The following is a 21574-nucleotide window of genomic DNA, read 5'->3' on the forward strand; positions in this document are numbered from 1 at the left end:
AAAATAATATTTTTCTGCAAAGTAAGATGTACATTTCTCACAATAGAACGTATTCTCCCTTTTTATTTCATCTTTGCACTTCTCCCCTTGTCATCTTCTCTCCACTATTCACACTCACTTTGATTCACCATTTGTCTGCTCTGCCAGAGCAGTTCCTCCTCTCACCCCCTCAACACTGCAGTAACTCCTCTGTCCTTTGCTAAAGCTGACTATATTTTCATGGGTGAAAAAAGGGATGTTTATACAAAGGTGCTTCCATAAGGCAGCAGACTCATGAAGACAAAAAGGTTATGGAACAATCACACTACTGATAATCAGAATAACAAAGAGGCAACAGCTAAAATACTCTCTTTTTTTCCCTAAGGGTTTTCTTCAAAAAGCGTAGATTCAATAACTCTGTGAGAATAAAGTAATGGTTCTCTCAGGTGCTAATCTCAAGCCAAAAGGCGATGATCATCCCATGACATGTGTGAATCTTCTACTGTGCAAGTTCTTGCAGGACAGAGAACAAATTACAGACATGAACACAGACCAGTAATCAACAACACAACCAACACATATAGACTGAGAAAGAATCCAGCCAAAATACATAAAACGTTCAGAAGCAGAAAGGGAACAGAAGTTATCAGTCTTTCTCATGCCTGCACAGGAGAGATAAAATGAAATAAGAGCCACTACCTACAGACCATTGAAAGGAAAAGTCCTTTAGGACAATTAGATGAGAACTGATTGCTAAAGTTTCTGAGGACAAGGATTTTGCAAATCTCCTGGACCAGTGCAGATGCACGAGGTTCCAGCCTTTACTTGCCTCCCTTTTACTTGACAAGAGCTGCAAAACCAGCCCGGCTCAATTCACAGAAATCACCCTTTGCAACAAAAGCATCTGATCCAAAAGCTTAAACCTATCAAGTACTGAAATAAAGACAAAAAAACAGTAAACAAGAGCTTCTGCGAAAAATGAAAAACAAAAATAAATTTGAAAAATATATCCTTTACCAAGCATTTTTTTCTCTGAATTAAGTTAAAAAAAAATTGTGGAAGGAAGAAACAAGACATGCATAAACATATAAAGTTCAGAATGGCTGTGGTCTGATATGACATTTATCTTCACTCATGAGTAAACACTTGCTAACTCACTTGTGGCTATGCCACTTGTGATTTATCAGTCTACTCACTCCTGAAGATAAATGTCATATCAAACCTCAGCTATCATGTAATCTGGCAGCATTAACTTACAATGTTCATGCTTTTATGGGCCTAGAATTCATATTTACCATTGCTTACCATACTGCAGCAGCAGCTACAGTTTTTCAATGGTGCCTCAAAATCTGCCTAAGCAATTATTTTTCTTCCCAAATAAAATGAATCGACTATTTAAAAACTTAGCATATAAATTTTAATGTTAATATGACAACAATATTATTCCATTGAGTATAGGTTTTCAACAAAGAAATGAAGAAAAATAAAACAGAAGCCACAAGATCACTTGTCCCACCTGCTCCTCAATTTATTATACAATTCTTCCTACAATGGTCAAATGGTCTACTTTTGGGTGTTTTCCATTACGACTTTTTCATCACTGTCTCCGGGAGTCTGATCTACCATCTAATATTCTCTCTTTCTTTAAGGATATTTTGGCTTATATCCTACCTAAATCCTACTTCATTTAATTATATCCTGTAATTCATATTTATACCATCTTGGTCTGCTCCAAATAATGGTCTTTTATTCTCCCATATGATCAGTGTTTGACTAAGTTATGTGTGTTCAATTATCTTAAGCTTTTCTTTTAATCTTTGCTTGCAAGCCTGGCCTTTTGTTATTGATTTCTAAACAGCAATAATTGACAATATTCTCCTTATATTAACGTACAGCCCACAAAATTCTGAAAATAAAGTCCATGATAACAGCTCAGAAACTCACTAGGCTGTGTTTCAAATAGGCATACAATTTGCCAAGGATAGGCTTTGTTCCTGCCAATGGATCCAAGACATCTACTGCTCGACATCCATTTTAATTTAAATTTTACTGCACACCGAATTCCATGTCAGTGGCTAGATCTTTATTAGTTCATTAATAGAAAATACTCCTTTTATCCAAACAGCCGCCTATCACACTTCCATTTCTAAGCTGCCTTGCAGACAAGGCAAAAAGAAAATGATTTCCTAAAATTTCACTAAAATGTGTACAAATTACATTCATTCATGAACAGAAAAGTGATGCCAGAAAAGCTTCAGTGGAGAATTAAAAAGCCAAGCAGAACATCCCCATATAACGTAATTCTTATTCTGCTGTTGTATCTTGTTTCCAAATTCCATTACTCTATCTCAACTTTGAGAGACTCCAACCACTGTGACAGTGCAGAGAAAGTGTCACTAAATGTTTGAGCAAATCCTGTTCTAATGTAACTTAGAATATGGCAGAGTCTACCCTCTGGACACTGTGCACAATTAGTGCCAATGTATTTCCATACATCCCTCCTAATCCTAGACCTGCATGAATCTTTATACCACTTTGTATATAATTAAATTCGTTTTAATTAAGATGGATCACTGGTTTACTGGGGTTTTTTATCACTCAAGTTTAATACTTGGCTTTAACCTCCAGGAGTACTTTCTCCTTACGATGCAGTCAGTGCCAATACAATACATAAAGTGCAAACCCATCTCCATTACTCATCAATCTACTTACAACCTCAACACATGTAACAAAGAACATCTCTCTTATTCATACAAATTTTACCTGCTGTTAACACCCAAAACAAGACAGGCAATGTCTGCATCTGTGAGGCAACACAGAGCACATGGACTCTAAGAATGGCAATTTAGACAAACTTTGAACATTGCACTTAGAACAATTTAAAAAATTGATTGCTGGATTATCTCATTAGTGTCTCATCAATAAAATATTAGCCTAAGATTGTTCCCCTTTTCTCTACCTAGAAGTAGCACTATCTAGCTTTATAAAGCATTGTTTTTCATAGTTTGGAACACAATTCCAGTACAAAACAGATTAAAAAGTCTCCTGTTTCATGTCTGCTAACATTGTACATTTCAAAGCCTTTGTGCAAGCTATGCTGCATGCTGACAGTGTACATGGGATTTTCATGTTGCAAGGCACCTCAGTGTAACCGGAGAAAGCATCACCAAAGCTGACACCTTTGAGAAACAGAAAAGTCAAAGGAAGGAACAGCTAACAGACCCTCCACATTTTAAAGGAAACTGGACTACTGTAAATTGGCTGGTATGAAAAGATCTATATTCTAAAACAGGCTTGCCCTTCTGCAGCTGGACAGTTTGCAAAGCCAGCTGGAACTCTCTCCAATGAGCTTCAGGCTTGGAAAAGCTGGAGCTCAGCCAGTTCCTCCATCAGTGCTGGCCACCCTCAGGCAAGCCAGCTGCAATCTTCCTCTTCCGGACAAGTCCAAGGCAAGATGGCCAGCAGCTCTTTCTGTGCTCTGATTTTGGGGAGTACTGAGAGCTGTGACAGTGTGATCACTGTCACTACAAAAAAATCAATACTTAGGAGCAATTAATGGGGTGATATGGAGCTGCTGCTCTGTTGTCTGCTTGGAACCTGAGTTGATGGCTTCTGTGCTAAGATCTTTTGATGCAGTAACTCTTGATGTCTGATGCTGCTTTTGTCTGTACAGAACTACTTTGAGGGTCATTAAGTGCCTGGTTAATGTAATGTTTGATTCTATTAACTAACGACTGATAAATTTAAAGGAAATATGAAAAGACAGTTTCAGACTAAAGCAAATACATTATGATTTTTAATGTATTCTCCCTAAATATTTTCCAGCAAAGGAGTAGTATTAACCACAGTTTTGCTCTGCACAATTTGTGACCTTTTGGAAATGTAGGGGTCATTTCATGTACCCAGTAAATGAAAATTCAGCCCTAGACCTGTGACCTCCTTACAGACAGAAAACCAATTTCTCTTGCCCATCAGATCAATCTCCACAATGTTACTTGAGCAGTTTTCAGCTCCTCCTGTGACACAGGCATGTCAAAAAAGCTCTTCACATTGTTAATCTCAACTCAAGTTAACATCCTGATTGCTTGCTCTGAGTATCCATTGACATGAGACAGGCAGAACATGCCTCTCCCGGAAATCTGGCTTTATCCCAATTGGAAAATACTGCACCAGAACTATAATAGTAAGAGTGAGAATTCCTGTGGTCTTACACATTTTTGTCCTACATCAGTGTTTCTCAAAAGGTGGGGTGCAACCTGCCTAGCGGGCACAGGAGCACTTTAGGTGGGCTGCACGATACTGGAAAAAGCTGTGTTACATGGCAGTAGGTTAGTCTTTAGATTGTGGCATGACATAAGGCCAGACTTACTGGCCACGGACATTTCTACTTGTAAGCAATCTGTCAGCTGTGGGCAGAGATCTGCTTACCCTGGGATAGGGAGTAATTTTTACACCTACTGCCTGTAATTATCACCAGTTTCTGCTCTTCCACCTAGAAGAGCCAAAGTTACTGTCCATTCAGTCATGAGACATGGACAAATCAAAGAGATGTCACAAAAAGTGTGAGGAACACTTTTCTAATTCATACAACTATCTAGACAGGGTGGGGAAAAGCCGTCTCAGAAAAAGTAAGAACGCAAGTGGCTGGACTTGCACTGAAGCAGCTGAGTTAAGGTGAAAAACACCCAACTGTCTCATGTGTATTACAACTGCCAGAGTCAGAAATCTAAGCATTCAAGATGTTATTACACATTAAAATTATGCTCGCTAAAGGATTATTAAATTATATTAATTTTATTTTAAAGTTAATAATTTAACCACTAGAAAGTGTTTGTAACGTTCAAGACACAGCTCAGACTGTATTTTCAGACTGCACACTGCAACTTTTAAACTAAAGCAAAAGAAATATTCTCTCTCGACACACCTTACAAATTACTCAAATGCTTTATAGAGCCTATAAACTCAAGGACAGATCACTGTAAGGTTTTACATTATCATGTATGCATTTCTTGACCTTGATAATATAAATTTTTTACCAACTTGATACCTGTTCTGGACCTGTCTATATGATTTTGAAACCTAAGTGAAGTACTTTGCTCACACATACACAGAAACCACAGACAAGGAAACTCTCACAAAGGGTAGTAATGCCTGTATAAACTCAAGACCTTGTAAAATCCTTAACATCTTTTAATTACAAGTGCAAACATACACACGAGATCCTGGGTAACAGCAGGATAAAGTCAGCACGCTCTCAGTGACTACCTGGCTGTACAGCTGCCTTACTGATAGTGCCTTTGAAATTAATGAATCTAAGCACATAATACTCCACTATGCACAACAAAGATACAGTTCAGTGAGTAACAGAGAATGGCATTAATTCTAAACAAAACATCCTGATACAGCACAGCTATTCTTCTACAAGATTTTATAACTGTGTGCAGAAGAGTTTAAAATGAGAGTTCATTTTAATTTTAAAGAAAAGCAGCATACCTAATGACATACTTAACATTAAACTCTTGGCTGCAAACCTTGGAAAGCTTTCTGTTCTACATTTGTAATTCCCTCAAATTCCACTGTGCTCATACAACAATCACTCTGTTGCAGACAAAAAGGCCAAGAGTGCACTTCCTTAAATTTACGTTAATAATCTTATCTAAATGGTTGAGCATACATGTGAAATGAGAGAAAATGAGGTACTACCACATACCACAGAATATGATACAAACAAAAACTAATTTTCCCAAACAAGCTGCAATAAAAGTGACACTGCAAACTGCTATACAGTCCATTAAGAAACCCTCTTTTATTCTATAGTACTTACCAGTTGAGAACTCTGATTTGACTGTACCACCTTAACCTGAGGAGGCTGCACTGTATTTGATACAGAGACGGTGCAAATGTTGTTTGGTTGCCTTATTCCTATTGTCTGCGTTGTGACAACAGAGGAAATGCTTCCCGAGGCAGATTGAGGTATAACTTGTGAGAGCTTGGTTTGTTGGAGTGACTGCTGAGACGGCTGTCCTTGCAAAACCAAATGTTGACTATTCAGTAAAGATTGTCTCAGTGCAGGTAGACTTTTCTAAAAACAGAAGAAAGTTTATGAAATATCAAATTCAGCAGATTGACAAAAAGCATTTTGAAATTAGCTGGAAACATAATTAAAAGAATGGATCTTTCTTTCCAATTTTACTAACTGCCTAATCATCAAACAGAAGTAAGATTGAACATACTTTGTAAGAGAAAGTTCAGCTTACATTTTTAATAAGCTTTCAGCTTGGATTTAGCAACCCTGTAGATTTTCATGTACCCTTAATCCACTGTAGCAGTAAAATACAACACTCTTCTTCTCAAGACTATCTATAACTTATAGCTTAGGTCTTTGGAAGGGCAAGAAATGGAAGCAGAAAAGGTAGAACCACAGAACAACCCTATTCCCACTGCACTCTAGAAGCGGCAAGCTGCACCAATTTACTCCTCCTGACACACCTCCAGTACCTGCAACCAGATGATTTCACTCTCAGTGCCCTACAGCAGTAGCTGTTTATTGTATTGTTTCTGAAGTAATGTACTGTGATTGGAATAAAAAAGTGTACTACTGTAAGCTCCATGTTCATACCACTTCAAGGAGAACATACTTCCAAAAGGCTGTACTGTACCTTCATGAACAAACTTTTTACTTTTTAAGTGGCAGAAGTGTTCTTTTGAAGTGCTCCCTGAGGCAGCTGTACAATGCAGTAGTGTTTAGCCCAAGCTACAGTTCTTTCTAAACTTCTAATATTGATCTAAAAACTTAATGCCTGTTGCCCAGAAAGGACTTCAAAGAAAGGAAACAAATCAAAACTTATCATGACGCTAGAAGTGACTGCAGTAAAAGCCACAAACAAGAGTTAATGATAACTTGAAAAAACAGAAGCAGAAAGTTCTGAAGCAAAGTTGCAGGGAGAGAAGAGAGAGAGGAAATCTGTTCTAAACAGAGAAGTTTTGAACTAGACCGAAAATACTTTTAAAATCATATTTGTGGTTTTGTTGGGACTTAAACACGCTTTTTATGTTTGTATATAACCCTGCATATGGAAGTTATTGTAGCTAATTTACAGAACCAATTAAAAGTTAAATTTACCCTCACATATACTAACTTAGGACCCAACAATAAATCTATGTGGTATCACATCAGAAATTCTACTGTTGATTAGTTCCAGATTAGAAGCAGAATCATCTAATCAGCACCTTTATCCAGTTTGGTTTTTCATAATTATTGTTACATGTGGATTGAAAGTTACCAATGACCCAAACATAGATTAGAAAAACAGTATGGAAACAGCTTATTAAATTACTTGAAGCATTCTGTAGAAATGGACTCTTTGTGTGAATGTTTTTCTTCTTCACAAAAAATTACTTACTACCACAGAAAAGTGTATTTATTATAAAAGTAAAGGATCACTACCAGAATAGCCAATGGATGGTTTCCAAACTAGGGAGTAGCTGCTTTTTTCTTTAAAATCTAACTACTGCAACACTCTAGATCAGGGCTACTCGAGCTGTGAACTCCAGATCAGCTCTGGAAAGCAAATACATTTTTCTTAAAGCTCAGCCAAGGTCCCAAACACACAAGATCTCCCTGCTGTAGGAGCTCCCTACTTCTCACCACTGTCCCAGGCTGTTGGAGCAGCCCAGGGCAGCACAGGGCCACACAAGCTGTGAGCAGCACAGCCTGGCCTGACACAGGTGGAGCCTGCACGGGACTTCCAGACAAGATCTTGGCAGAAATGGGCCGCATTTAGAAGTAGAAAAAGTGTAGTCCTGCTCTGGACCAGTGAAGATAATACCACTTAAAAAGGATATTCTAAGACTTAATGTAATGAAATTTTGCACTGAAATAAATTTATCCAAACAATATTCACATTACCTTAAGGAAAGGTACAAGATATGGCTGAGGAGATGATTTGAGTTCTGTTTGAAGGCGGCCTGTAAATTCTTCTGGATCAATCTTTGCATCCTTCAGCGTGAAGAAAAGAAAAGTGTTAACATCTCAGTTCAGTTGTTTGGCTGCCTCTTTCCCAGCTAATACATACACATCTCTCTAGCTAAATAGGCTGCCATAGCAAAAACTTCCAGAGCTGAAGTCTCTTAGCTCCTCTCTAAGATCCTTCTGTCAAGCACTAATTCAAACACGTAACATGCCACTCAAAATTCAGACAAGCCCCTTGGGGATGCACAATTTAAGACAAAACAAGGCTCTGGAAATACTCAAGTCTCTTTTGGGACTCCACTCTCTTGCTAACATTTACACAGTGATTTCATTCTTTAAATTAAAAGAAAACTACAACAACAACAGGTTGTTGACGTAACCTTACAAATATAAAATTTGTCAGCCTTTGTAGTAATTCCATAACCAATTCTGATGGTACAATTTAACTTGTAGAATCTGTATATATAAAACTATATATGTAAAGCATGGCCATACATAAAAAGCATACTTATAAGTAGATATAAAATTTTCTCCTCAGTGAATCTGTATGTATACTCACAAAATACACACTTAAAATATATCAAATACATAATCAGTCACTTATTTAGTAGTTAATTGAAAAGAATTCTAACTTGGGTGCATTTTATGATACTTCTGAAGTATCATTAGTTCAAGTTCAGGTTGTAATAAAAACATTAATTAGCCTTCCTGACTGATACAGAACAAGAGAAAAACCAAACCCAAACAAGCTTCAATAAATATATTTATTACGTGTGTTGGTACTTTGTTTAAAATAATGTAAGTAGTTACCTTTACTTATTTAGTCTTTTCAAGTTTATAAAAGTTAAAACATGTTTCTACTGGAATCACTGAATATGACTGTTGAATGGCTCACACTTGAAAACAGCCTTAGGCTTGTCTATAAGATACAGACTTCTCTGGCAATTAATTAAAAGAAATTAATAGCAACTACTTTTAAATCCAAGTTCTTCATAGACTATTTACATTTCTTTTAAGAAGACTGACTTTTCCCAACTCCACAGTAACATCTGTCTGCAGCTCATTTATACAATTCACTGCAGCACCTGTTGCACTGAAGACTGCAGCAAGTCCAGCCTTTTTCTGGGCCCAAGGACTCTGTCTAAAACAGCTTTGCCACTGGAAATCCCCATGCCACTAAGGCTCCACACAGGGGCATCTGTCTGCAGAACAGCTGAAAATCACCAGCTCAGGAAAATACTTTTCCTTCAGTCCTAGAAACCCTAACCCACATTGTGACAGCATGTATCTACAGTCGTTCTGTGCTTCAAACAATTAAGAGCCTGTTGTTTCAGAAAACACCAGGGTTTAGAGGAAAAAAAACCTTAATGAATCCTCGAGGAAAAATCACGTATTCTACTAAAGAAATAACCAAAATATTACCCATCAAAACAAGAGTGGCTTTGACAACTGCCTAATAAATACATCGCTGCATTTCCCCTTCCAAAAACCAAGAGGAAGTCTGCCTTTAATAGATTTTAATATATGTAACGTACAGAATATTGCATTTTGATGAAGCCCAACCCCTTTCACTTTCATTACAGCCAAAAGAATTGTTAAGATCAAAGCAATAGTTTTCAGCATCCATAAATAACAAGCTTAATAGACAACTGACAAAAGGTACATAAATATTTACCAACAAATCTTGAACCAGAGCTTTCACATTGCGGGATGTTTCTGGTGATGGTGAGTTATGAGAAGCAAGTTTTATAAGAGTAGCTAAAAAGTTTTTGCATTTTTTCACATTCTCTTGCATTTCCTGGAAAAGCCACAGAAAACAAGTATCAGCTCCATGCTATTTTTCCATCACAATCAATGCATGCTCTGACCACCACCACAAATAAGGAAAAGGATGAAATTTTTCCAATTCAGACAGGACATATGTAAAACATATCTGCAGCTATTTTGCTATTACTGCTTGTTACCTGAGACTTTCTTATCTTCTTTATGTAACTGAACATCACAGCTCACAAATACCAACAAAAAAAATGATGAAAGAAATACATTTTATATTTTACAGTCTGCTTTGGTACAAATAACCTTAAATATGAGAAGTAACACAAGAATTTGCTGGAGATGCATTCCCCTTTGAAATGCCCAATACACAATGCACAAACATTCCCCAAGCTATCTTCATTTGTTAAATTATTGATTCAGCATGTTTTTGTACGAAGCAGCTACAGCAGTAAAATCAGATTGGAAGTAAGTCTTCAAACATCATCATATCTAATCTTTTTTTCATTAGTAGTAAAACAAGCCACTGTTTTTACATGGTGTAATTGCTCCAAGAAACAGAAACGTCACACTGCAGTGTAACCATAGTTCTGAGGCCCAGCAACAGGATAATCATGAAGTTCACAGACCGAAGGTCTGACTGTTCTGCCTGCAGGAACAGAATAGTTCTTTCACTAGTGACACATACAAGGCAGGATGGGGAAAGCTGACCACAAGTGCTCTTCCTCCCTCTCAGAATTTGTATCCCATTTAGCTGAAACCAGAGGAAGGGTTTTCCTGTTTGTCCAGTATTTGCTCCATCAGGGGATACATGCTTGCATGAAGAAAAAGCTCTTCTTGCTTCTGAATAGACCGGAGGAGTTGCTAAACTACTAAGAAAACAATGTTTCCACTATTTTCAAACTTGCCTGCGATACAACCGTAGTTCCAGGCACAGGAGAGCTGGGAATGACCAGGGGCTGTGCTGGTACCTGTGCTGCTGTGTGAGGGGGGAGTGGCAGCCGGGGCTGACCTTGGGGCTGGGCTGAGCCCTGGCTCTGTCCACCAGTGATCACTGCAGGCTGTTGAGAAGCTGAAGTTCCCGTTGCTACTGTTGTCTTGAACAAATTTTGAGCACTCGTCGTAGCTACTGATACCTATTAATATTTTATATTGAAAAAACAGGTAATTATCTTCTTTTAATTCTTTTACTCAACAACAGCATTCTTGAAAGGAAAAGCTTGTTTTGGTGACACGGTGACACACAGCACACACCACAGCCCTCAACAGGGACAAACACAGAGCAGCACGTCCACTGCTCCAACAGTATTTATCACTCCAGCTGATTTGAGCTTTTTCTTTAAAGAAAATTAGCTTCCCTGAAATTTGTTATCATCTAGGAAACAACAGAAAATAAGATCTAGGCTATCACTCATCACCTGCGTAACACAGTCTGACTACATATTCCTTATTAATTTCTAGGATTACATTTGCAATAAAACACTAAAATTCACTTTCAAAAAACCAGGTAAACCATAAACTGATAGAATGGGCTGGGTTGGGTTGGAAAGGAACTTAGAGCTCATCCAGTTCCACTCCCAGCCATGGGCTGGGACACCTTCCACTACCTCACGTTGCTCCAAGCCTCCAACCTCTGTCCAACCTGGCCTTGGACTCTTCCAGGGATGGAGCAGCCACAGCTTCTCTGGGCACCCTGTGCCAGGGCCTGCCCATTCTCACAGGGAACAATTCCTTCCATATATCTGCCCTAAATCTCCCTTCTGAGTTCGAACCCTTTTCTCCTTGTCCTACCACTACAGTCCCTGCCCGAATCCCACACACAGGCACTGTTCCCTGAGCCCCCTGGCTCTGGCTGTCCCCACTGACCGTGGTGTGGGCGAGCACAGCCCCTCCTGGCAGCGTGGCCGTGGCACTGACGGGCGCAGCCGTCGATGGCACCACCTTGGCTTGCACGGGGAGGCCCAGGCGGACGCTGGAGGCGGCCACGGATGCTGGCTGCTAATAAAGGAAAAACGAGCATTTTAGTAATTTTTTAATAATAGTGATTGCAAGAATAAATAATTATTAGTACTGCAACAGAAAAAAAAAATCTAGTTATGTGTTCTTAAATATATATATATATATATGTATATATATTCACAAATACTGGAAAAACTAGCTTTCTCGTGTTCAATGACAGCTTTGCAATATTTCTCCTAAAAGCCATTACTTGTGTAGCTATATGGAAAAAAATCAGAAAAAACAAACGTGACCTGCAAAAAAATTGTTGTTCTATTGATGCATTAATTCAGTTGTAATATTTACACGTCAGTATTCATCAATATTTGAGTCTATCATTGCCAGTAACACATATTGGTCCTCTTGGTATTTACTGGCCTGTTCTAGTGCTTTTTCTTTATGAAAATTAATATGGACAGAAAATTTAGAAAGAAGAAAAATATTCTTAAAATAATTTCAGATTGAATTATATAGAAACTAACTTGCACAGAAATGAAGTCCAAGCATTGGGAGAACCTTTGTCATAGAACACAGGCTCTGTACCCAGCCAGCAACTGCAATGTGAAGTGCAGAAAATGACTGACCCACAGCCTTTCAGTCAGTAGTATATTCTACAGGTCAGGAAATTTATCATGTTCAGCAAACATATTATTTATTTTCTGATTTACTTTCATTGCAAGACTGAAATCTCTTGCCATCTTACAAAAGGACAAGATTTAGGAATTAAAAAAATGTCTCCAAAGAAGTTGCTATTTAATTCTGCAGGAATGGAAATACCATTATAAATTAAATACATCACACAATATGGCAATTATGACAAAATAAGAACCACTCATTAATAAAAATAGAGGCCACACTGGTGTCTTATAACTTGCATTTATTAAGATTTGCATTCACACACTCAGAAAAGACAAATTTTCTAAGTGGATAGAGTAATAAATCATGGCTGATGTTGCTTCTCACAAGATAAAACTAGTTTTCCTTGATTTGCATTTTAATTTATATTACTCTAAAATTCATATTTTTATAAAGAACTGCTTATTTTAGATTCATACATTGTCTATTAAACCTACATAAAATACTTCTTTAAAGAACATCCAGTGTATTCTAAGAGATCTCCAAAAGGAACAGAAGCCCAGGCAGGCATTCAAAGCCCCAAGCATTCCTTACAAATCAGTCCAGCAACATCATCTACCAGATATCAATCTTCTGTACTTGGGGGAAAAAAAAAGAGGAAAGAAAACAAATCAAATAAATCTACCTGACATCGGAACAAACCCTTTTTTTGTTTGTTTGTATAGCTTTCAAGATTTTTAAAATCTTGACTAGGGATGTCTTCCATCCTGAGACAGCCTAGAGACAATAAACAGCATCATCATGAAGAGGTAGAATTGTCTGCTATTTTGGAAGGACCATATAAGCTTTTTCTGCTTTAAATACCCTACACCTCTTTTCTCCATTACAAAAATGACCAAATACTTTAAAGTACTGGTTGAGTGAAATTATATCTACCTGATGAGTGTTTGCATTTAAAATATAAGTATTGTGTAACTTGTTCACTTGCTTATAATCAGTTTCCAGCCTAAAAAACACAGCATGACTGTGATATCTGCCCCCTTATCGGTCCAGGCTTGCAGAAGCGAGGATTTAGGAAACAAGCAGATAACCAGGGACACTTCTGGCAGCTATTTGGTTCCAGGCAAGACCTGCAGCCAGAAATCCACAAATACATAGTGAGATGACGAGCTAGAGAATTTTTGTCAGCTAATAAATGCCCACGATTCATCACAGGAACATACTTGAAAATAAAACTGCACATAATTAAAATATAAGTGTTCACTATTATAATACCCAACCAAGAATGTATTCCAATGTGCCAGACCTCAGCAGCAAACTCTGAAGGCTAAATTCACCCTTGGTTTTAAAAATCAATAGTGACAAAAGCCTTTGATACAAAATGGCAGTCAAATCTACTAATGTGCTGGATATGAAGAAATCCCTCACCACGAGAGAACTGCAAACAAAGTAATGCAATAGTTTACTAACGTGGTTCCAAAACTCAGAAGGGTTGAAAAGGTAAGTGTGAAATGAGGGGATGAGAAACATAACAAGGAACTAGCCTGGAGAAATTCTGAAATATCATGGAAATGATCTTCAAGTGACAGCTACAAGTTGCCAGAAGACACTCTAAAGATTCCCAACACGAATGCCTTGAGAATTGATAAAAATTATTTAGAAACAAAAAGCTGTGTTTTCTATGGAAGGAAACTTGTAAACAGATCTCATGAGAAATAAGTCAAAAAGAAAACAAAAATTATCAACATTATTTTAAAAAAAAAAACCCATAACCCAATGTGTCAAGTTCCTACTGGAAGAATCTGAAAGGATTTATGATGCTCCTTAAGAAAAAAATGCTGAGGTTTGGTACAATGCTATTAAATTCTGAAATTACCAGGAAAGTTAGAAAGAAATACATTTTCAAATGTAACTATTAGTTTTTATTAGATAAATCAGATGCTTTTACATTCCCTAAATACAACAAGGTAATGTTGAAGAGACTTCTGCCCTGTACTCAGACCATGAATGAACACAGTCAATAACCTGCTACTGATGTCCATGGGGACACTGGAGGATGCATTTGCACACAGAGCTGAGCTGGCTCTGTCCATGCAGCTCAGAAACAGGGAGCACAGCACAGTGCTACTGAGGAAAGGAAGATTTCAGAAGGGACAGCCTGGGGGGGGTGTCCCAAGGTTTGCTCTGCCTTGCCCAAGTCACACACATAACACAAGTGACTCCAATTTCACGGTGCAACAAGTGACTTCCTTCCACTTAGGCAGTCAGAGCATATTAGAATTGTTAGTGTCCTGTAAATTCACTCCCTAAACAACATCTCTGTTTTGCTTCCCTTCTCCCCAGAGCTCTGGGCACATGAATAGAGAGGCAAAGCTTGGGAGAGAATCCATTGCACCTGCTGTGCACAACCTATCTGCCTCTGTACTTCAAGGAATACACAAGGCTGCTTTTGAAAAAACAAGTCACTTGAATATGGAGAAAACAGTCAAAATAGCCAAAGATTATTTGTCACTGCCAAGGCACAACTGTACCAATTTTAGAGATTGCATTCCATATTCACAGCTTTATCAAATGAAGACAACTTAAACTGCCAAAGTATGTAAATCCTTGGGAGCAGGTTTGGGATACACTTGTATTTTGTACTATAGAACCACCTACTGACCTACACTCCAGGTACCAGCAGCACAGGCTCTGTACTACAGAGCTGGAGAGCTCAACTTTTGACAAGTTAGTTCCATACATTTTTCATCATCATTCCTGTCAATAAACTTGGCCACTATCAACCACAAAAGGAAGAAAACACCCCAACAGCATTTGAACAAACACTAACACAAAAGCAGGGCCAAGTTTTTCACAATACACATCTTTACATCTTCCAATACATGGCTTCACTAAGCGTTAAGCAAAATTCAACTTTAATTAGATTTTTAGGTTTAAATTTGCAAAATCTGAAATAAAATTCAATTTTATTTCTAACCATTAATCTAGAAGACTTCTTATAAACACAATAGACCAGGCTAAGATGCCATCTGGGATGCCTCAAACAATCAACAGCCCTGTTTAACAAAGAGAAAACTGAAGTGGGATCACAGACACTGGCAGAAGCATAAGCTAAAGGTCAAATCTGGGAGCTCACTTGTACTGGGCTGTCATGGCCAGATTTTGGTGGTGGGGTGGCTTCTGTGAGAAGCTGCCAGAAGCTTCCCCTGTGTCCAGCAGAGCCAATTCCAGCCGGCTCCAGGACAGACCCACCCCTGGCCAAGGCTGGGCCCAGCAGTGACAGTGGCAGCAGCTCTGGGGAACATCTGGGAAGGGGGAGGAAATCCCCGAGGAATTGCAGCTGGGTGACAGCAGTGGGAATTTGTGAGAGGAGCAGCTCTGCAAACCCCCAGGGCAGGGCAGGAGGGCCAGGAGCTGCTCCAGGAGCTGCAGCTGAGGTTCCCCTGAGCCCGGGTGCAGCCCAGGGAGAGGCAGCTGTGCCCCCGCAGCCCGTGGGGTCCAGGATGGATCAGAGATCCCCCTGCAGCCCCTGCAGGGCCCCACACGGCAGCAGGGGCTGCCTGAAGGAGGCTGTGACCCCGGGAACTCCACGCTGCAGCAGCTCCTGGCAGCACCTGTGGCCCTGTGGAGAGAGGAGCCCAAGCTGGAACAGGTTTGCTGGCACAGGGGACCAGGCTGGAGCAGCTCCTGAAGGACTGACTGCACCCATGGAAAGGGACCAGGCTGGAGCAGCTCCTGAAGGACTGACTGCACCCATGGAAAGGGACCAGGCTGGAGCAGCTCCTGAAGGACTGACTGCACCCATGGAAAGGGACCAGGCTGGAGCAGCTCCTGAAGGACTGACTGCACCCATGGAAAGGGACCAGGCTGGAGCAGCTCCTGAAGGACTGACTGCACCCATGGAAAGGGACCAGGCTGGAGCAGCTCCTGAAGGACTGACTGCACCCCATGGAAAGGGACCAGGCTGGAGCAGCTCATGGAGTTCGCTGTCTCCTGTGGGAAGGACCCCACACTGGAGCATGGGAAGAGTGTGAGGAGCCCTTCCCCTGAGGGGAAGGAGCAGCAGAGACAACCTGGGATGAGCTGAGCACAGCCCCCATTTCCCATCCCCCTGCACCACTCAGGGGAGGAGATGGACAAAGCTGGGAGTAAAGTTACACCCAGGAAGCAAGGAGGGGTGAGGAGAAGGTGCTTTAAGCTTTAGCTTTTATTTCTCGTTATCCAACTCTGATTTGGTTGTTAACAGATTTTTTTGTTTTGCTGTAACTGGTGAGGGATCTCTCCCTGCCCTTATCCTGACCCATGAGCCTTTCCTTATATTTCCTCTCCCCACCCAGCTGAGGAGGGCAGGGATGGAGTGGCTTTGGTGGGCACCTGGTGTCCAGCCAGGGTCAACCACCACATAATCTTTGAGTAACTAACTCATACAACCTTTCCTACAGGCATGGCTGTAGATCTAACTGCTATTAATCCATCATAACACTCCCCATTAGCAAACTCTTCTTCCTGAGACTTAAAACTTCTGAAGAGTTCATGGAGAAACTTCACGCATTTATTGACTGCCTCTCAATTCCTTTGGTTATGGTTCAGATGAACAGGCACTTGAATGTCAGATGCAGAGAAATTTGTTATCAGAGATTTGATTTTTTTTTTCAGCCTGGTAAAAATACAGTGAAACTGACCCAAAGTATTATCCCTTTAAAAGCTTCACATTTGCACACAATTTCAGAAAATGACTGGAAGTGGAATCTCCAACAGGTCAGACAGCAGAGGCAGAACCTTCACTGCCACCACAGTATCACTGAGTGGAGCATGAGAACCAAAGCAGGGAGATGTTGCTCTGTTCCTCATATGCACAATGTCCCTTTTGGGACAACAGGGCAGGAAGACAGGACTTGGAGCAACTACACAGGACAGGGAGAGGAGCTTGGGGCCTCAAGAGAAAACCTTCATAGACCAGGGGTTCTAGGTTCAAAACCCCTATTGCTGAAGCAAATACTTATCAAAGTATTTTCTCATGCTCTGGTGAAGTGGCTGGTTGTTCTGCAATCACTAGGTTTCATCCAAAATATCTGGTAAATAAAAACCAGCTGAATTTTGGCACTTCAGTTGTATTCTACTCCTGCCTCAAGTGCTTAGTGCTGCCTGCAAATACAGATAATCCACTGTCATCCATACTCTTATGCAATGTATTTCTGAGTGCCCAACTTGCAATGTGGAGTTTGTGACCAGGAGTGGCCACGGCTCCAACTGAAAGCAATGAAGTCAAACTGAACACAATAAATTAACCAGCATTTTTAATTTCATATTTAAAATAGAGACAATTAGGTTCCATTTCCTACTTACAAAAGGAGGCTAGTAATCCCCTTAACTGCATTGTTGAGAAAGTTGTTACAGGGATAAGCTTCACAAGAAAACCTGCTTGGTTATTAATTCCCACTGCAGAAGGGCACAGCAAGTAAGCCTGAAGCAACTCACTGAACAGTGGAGGAAAAGGTATTATATAAATCTTCATTAATTAGGACTGTTCAGCCTACACACCTTAGAAATTAAAAATAACAATAGTATATGGTCATGCAGCATAATGCATATGCACATGAGAGCCACTGTGAGTGCTCAGGAACCTCCTTTACAGCATTTCCTAATCTTTGCACATTTAAAGTTACAGCCTTATTAACATTTGAGTGTTTTCTAAATTTTAGAGCTAAGTGTTAATATCATAAAAATGTAAACAGTATCATTTGTAAGTACTGAAAACTTATTGTATGCTTATACAGAAAAGAATCACTCACCATGAAGGAAAAGAAGGAAAAATGTTTTGTGGTTAAAGCACAGTAAAGACCACACATTTCTTACTCTCTCTGACCTCCCAACCCACTTGCCCTACTATCACAAATGTATTCTTCAGAACATTGCAAAGAAGCCCAAAAACCATTTACACAAAAGAAATAGGATGGGACCGCTTATTTGATAATGGCACTGCATCTTAGCAACAAAAAAGATTTATCTATTTGCTTAAAATTTCTGCGAAGTGTAAAACAAGCATTGGTCAGAAAAGCAAAAAGAATGTGAAAAACAGTAAGAAAAACAAGAATCAATAATAGTAAATAAATGAGAAAAAAATACCAAAGCTGCCACAAAAATATAAACAATGCTGAAAACACAGGCACAATGTATGACCAGACCAATCTCAGATCTGAAAGGCTCTGCTCTAGCAAGAACAGCAGCTTGTGAACGATCAGCCACCAGCACCACGGTGAGGGCACAGACTGAGCTGTTGCTGCTGTTCAGAGAGTGTCCCACAGCAGAAACACAGCCATGGCCGGAGCAGGGGATGCAGCACTCAGCATACCATTAAAAAACTTTTTTTTTTTTCATTTTAAAAACAGATGCTAAAGTGAAACTTAACAGAAAGTGAGTATTGAAACACAGAAAACAAAATAGTAAAGCTCATGATATAAATTTCAAATTCCAAAGAGCAGAAGTTAGAAAAATGCTTAAAGCAAGAAAAAACTGTCATTTTCTTTAAAAAAACCACCAGACTGTTTAGACAATGAAAACAAAACTCAAGTGATAGCTAATTATCTTGGTGGCACAAGTACTGTTAAGTAACTCACTTATATGCCTAAATAACTAAATACTAAGCCATCAAACTTCACACATAACTGCCTTTTCTGATCACAAAAAATGTACAAAGAAACTTAATATTGGAAAACACATTTTGAATCAAACTTGAAACAAAAACACTGGTAAACTCTGAAGCCAAATCCACTTTCAGCAGCAGTCCCGTGAAAATTCCAATACACACACTTTCATCTGCTTTGAAGTTCCAACAACAGATATTCCAAAATAAAATATTATTGGCCAAGCTAACATTAGTATTTCCTGTATGATATTCACTTTATATTCTTAGTCTACAGCAGCACTTTAATTTTGTGACTAACATAAAATAATTGCAATTAAAAATAATTTGAAATAAACAACTTATTTTTTGCAATTTGGTTATTAATGTAAGCCCACCTGGGCATTAAGATACTGAAAGCCAGTGAAAAAAATGCATCAAAGGCATGAAAAACCATGAAATGCACAAATGAAAAACACAGATAAACAAAAGAAACACAGCAAAGGAAAACTAGATGGCAGCACCTCCCTATTTTTCACAATTTCACAAGTCTAAGATTCAAAATAAGATATGGAAGCAAAAATTTAATGCAATCTAAGAACCAGTTTTAAAATACTTCTGAATTTATTTATTATCTCTGAGGAATATAGTAGTGCAAGCAAACCCACACTGTATGAGCTGCTCATAATACAAGAACCCAGAGTAGAATTCTTCTAAGATCAATTTAAGTTCCAACAAATTATGGCTTGTTTCCTAAAAATCCTATACCTTAACTAATATTCTAAAGCTGATAAAATTTTGGCAGCTTTGAAAATATATTAATATTCATCTAAAATTAATATCAACCAAAAAGTAAAAGTAAACTAAAACTACAAAGAGAAAATAGTTAAACTAAAATTATGCACAGCTAAGTCAAAAACATCCAAATCACGTTTTCCAAAAGAAGCACATTATCACCTGCCCAGTACAACAAACTTGCACTTTTTAATGTATACAAAGATTATTATAATACTCAGGGAAGACCAAGTACTTCCATGCAAACCCTGAGATACCAATTTAAAAAAAAACAAGCCTCTTGTAGCTGCACTGATATGAAAGGTATTTTTAATATACCTCAATATTTTGCAATTTTTCTCTAAACAAAACAACACACCAGAGAAAAACTGCAGCTAAGAGTAGTTAATAGCACAGAATTGTAGATTCATTTAGGTTGGAAAAGGCCTCAAAGGTCAATGAGTCCAAACATTAACATCCCCATTACAATCCTAGGCAATCTTATAATTTGAACTAAACTAAAACTGTTACATGGTGCAATTGCACTTACTCAGGTTTTTCTTGAATATTTTAAAGAAACCAGAAAGACTGTAAATGGAAAAGATCATTAAAATATCAAATACATCTTTCTATTACAGGCACTTCTCTCAATCACTGCTCTCTGTACTGTTGTTACATTCAGGTTCTGATTCTTTTGACTGAATGTGTTTCACTGCTCCTCTGTGGTGACTGTGCTGCAGATACTGTCCATCCTCCTGGGACACACGTCCATGCCCCAGCACCTCTGAGCTCAGCCTTAAGCTGATCCCAGCTCAGACCCTCCCTACAAGGTACGTGCTTATCCCCATTTGCCAGTTTTCCAGAATCCCACTAAGAATGGAGACAATCAGATTTCATTCATGCTTTACACAGCAGCAATTGAGAGGAGCATAACTAAATGTCTAATCGAAGATTACCCCACCTAAGAGTCAAGAAGAACCCAAGCCTTCCTTTCAAAATGGATTTGCCTCTCTTCTCCCACGAGCCTAACACAAAAGTGCACCCAAAGCTGTACAGCTGCCTCTGCTCCTGACAGCTGTAAAAAAACGAGACAAAGGTACTACAAACAGCAGAAGTCAAGTAACTTAAATAGCAAATTCAAGCAATCAAAGAGTGAGAAACATCAGATTTAAGTCTGCTGTGCAAATCAACTGTGTGCCTTGACTGCCCAGCTGAAGCATTCATCATGGAAGGACCAGAATTCACAGCACACCCACAGGAGACAGCAACGTAGGATCAACAGGAAGTTATGGATCTTAATCTTTCTGAACTCTTGTGTTTTGCACTGCAATCCAAACACATCTTTTTTTAAACTTGGGGAGGGAAGAGAGGTGGCTCATCAACTCCCTACAAGGGTCAATATTACTGTATACAGATACTTGACTTCTGAACCTTCCACAACAGAATACGTAAGGATAGAGCCACTGTCTGTAAGGAAAGCCTTTACTTAAGCCTTACACAAATTCCTCAGGGGAAACACACTACACTTTCCTGTATCTCGGCAGCTTCCATTGTTCTCAGGGGAAGTGGCTCCTTCCTCACATACTGTCCTGGATATCGGCCTAGCTGCTGAAGCCAGAGGAATTTTCAGGGGAAACCTGGTTCGTTTTCCTCCACAACATCATGGAGAAGATCTAGCAAATGATGGCCCCGGGTATGGAAAAAAAATCTTGCTGTAGTACCCAGGCTGCAGAAGTGGTTTAGAATCTGAACAGCTCTGTATATATTGATCAAGCTGATTTTATTTCAGAACATTTGTAACATTGCCTTGTTTTCCCCTCCTTTTTTGAGAGTGGAGAAATTACACAGCTTATAAGGAGAGAGAACCAAAGAGCTTTCAA

General features: G+C 39.1%; 1 protein-coding gene across 1 annotated transcript in view; it reads right to left on the bottom strand.

Moving 5' to 3' along the window:
• LOC309577712 (transcription initiation factor TFIID subunit 4-like) overlaps positions 1-21574 on the bottom strand; it is a gene marked incomplete at its 5' end in the record, with an annotated part of 145831 nt that overhangs the window by 115713 nt on the left and 8544 nt on the right. The window contains 5 exons of the mRNA XM_082289897.1: positions 5804-6061; positions 7889-7978; positions 9627-9749; positions 10633-10860; positions 11591-11722. Of these exons, the coding sequence (XP_082146023.1) occupies positions 5804-6061; positions 7889-7978; positions 9627-9749; positions 10633-10860; positions 11591-11722 (831 nt within the window). The remainder of the gene's footprint in view (positions 1-5803; positions 6062-7888; positions 7979-9626; positions 9750-10632; positions 10861-11590; positions 11723-21574) is intronic.

The sequence above is a fragment of the Coloeus monedula genome (genome assembly GCF_965178545.1).
Source record: "Coloeus monedula genome assembly, chromosome: 13".
Lineage (NCBI taxonomy): Eukaryota > Metazoa > Chordata > Aves > Passeriformes > Corvidae > Coloeus > Coloeus monedula.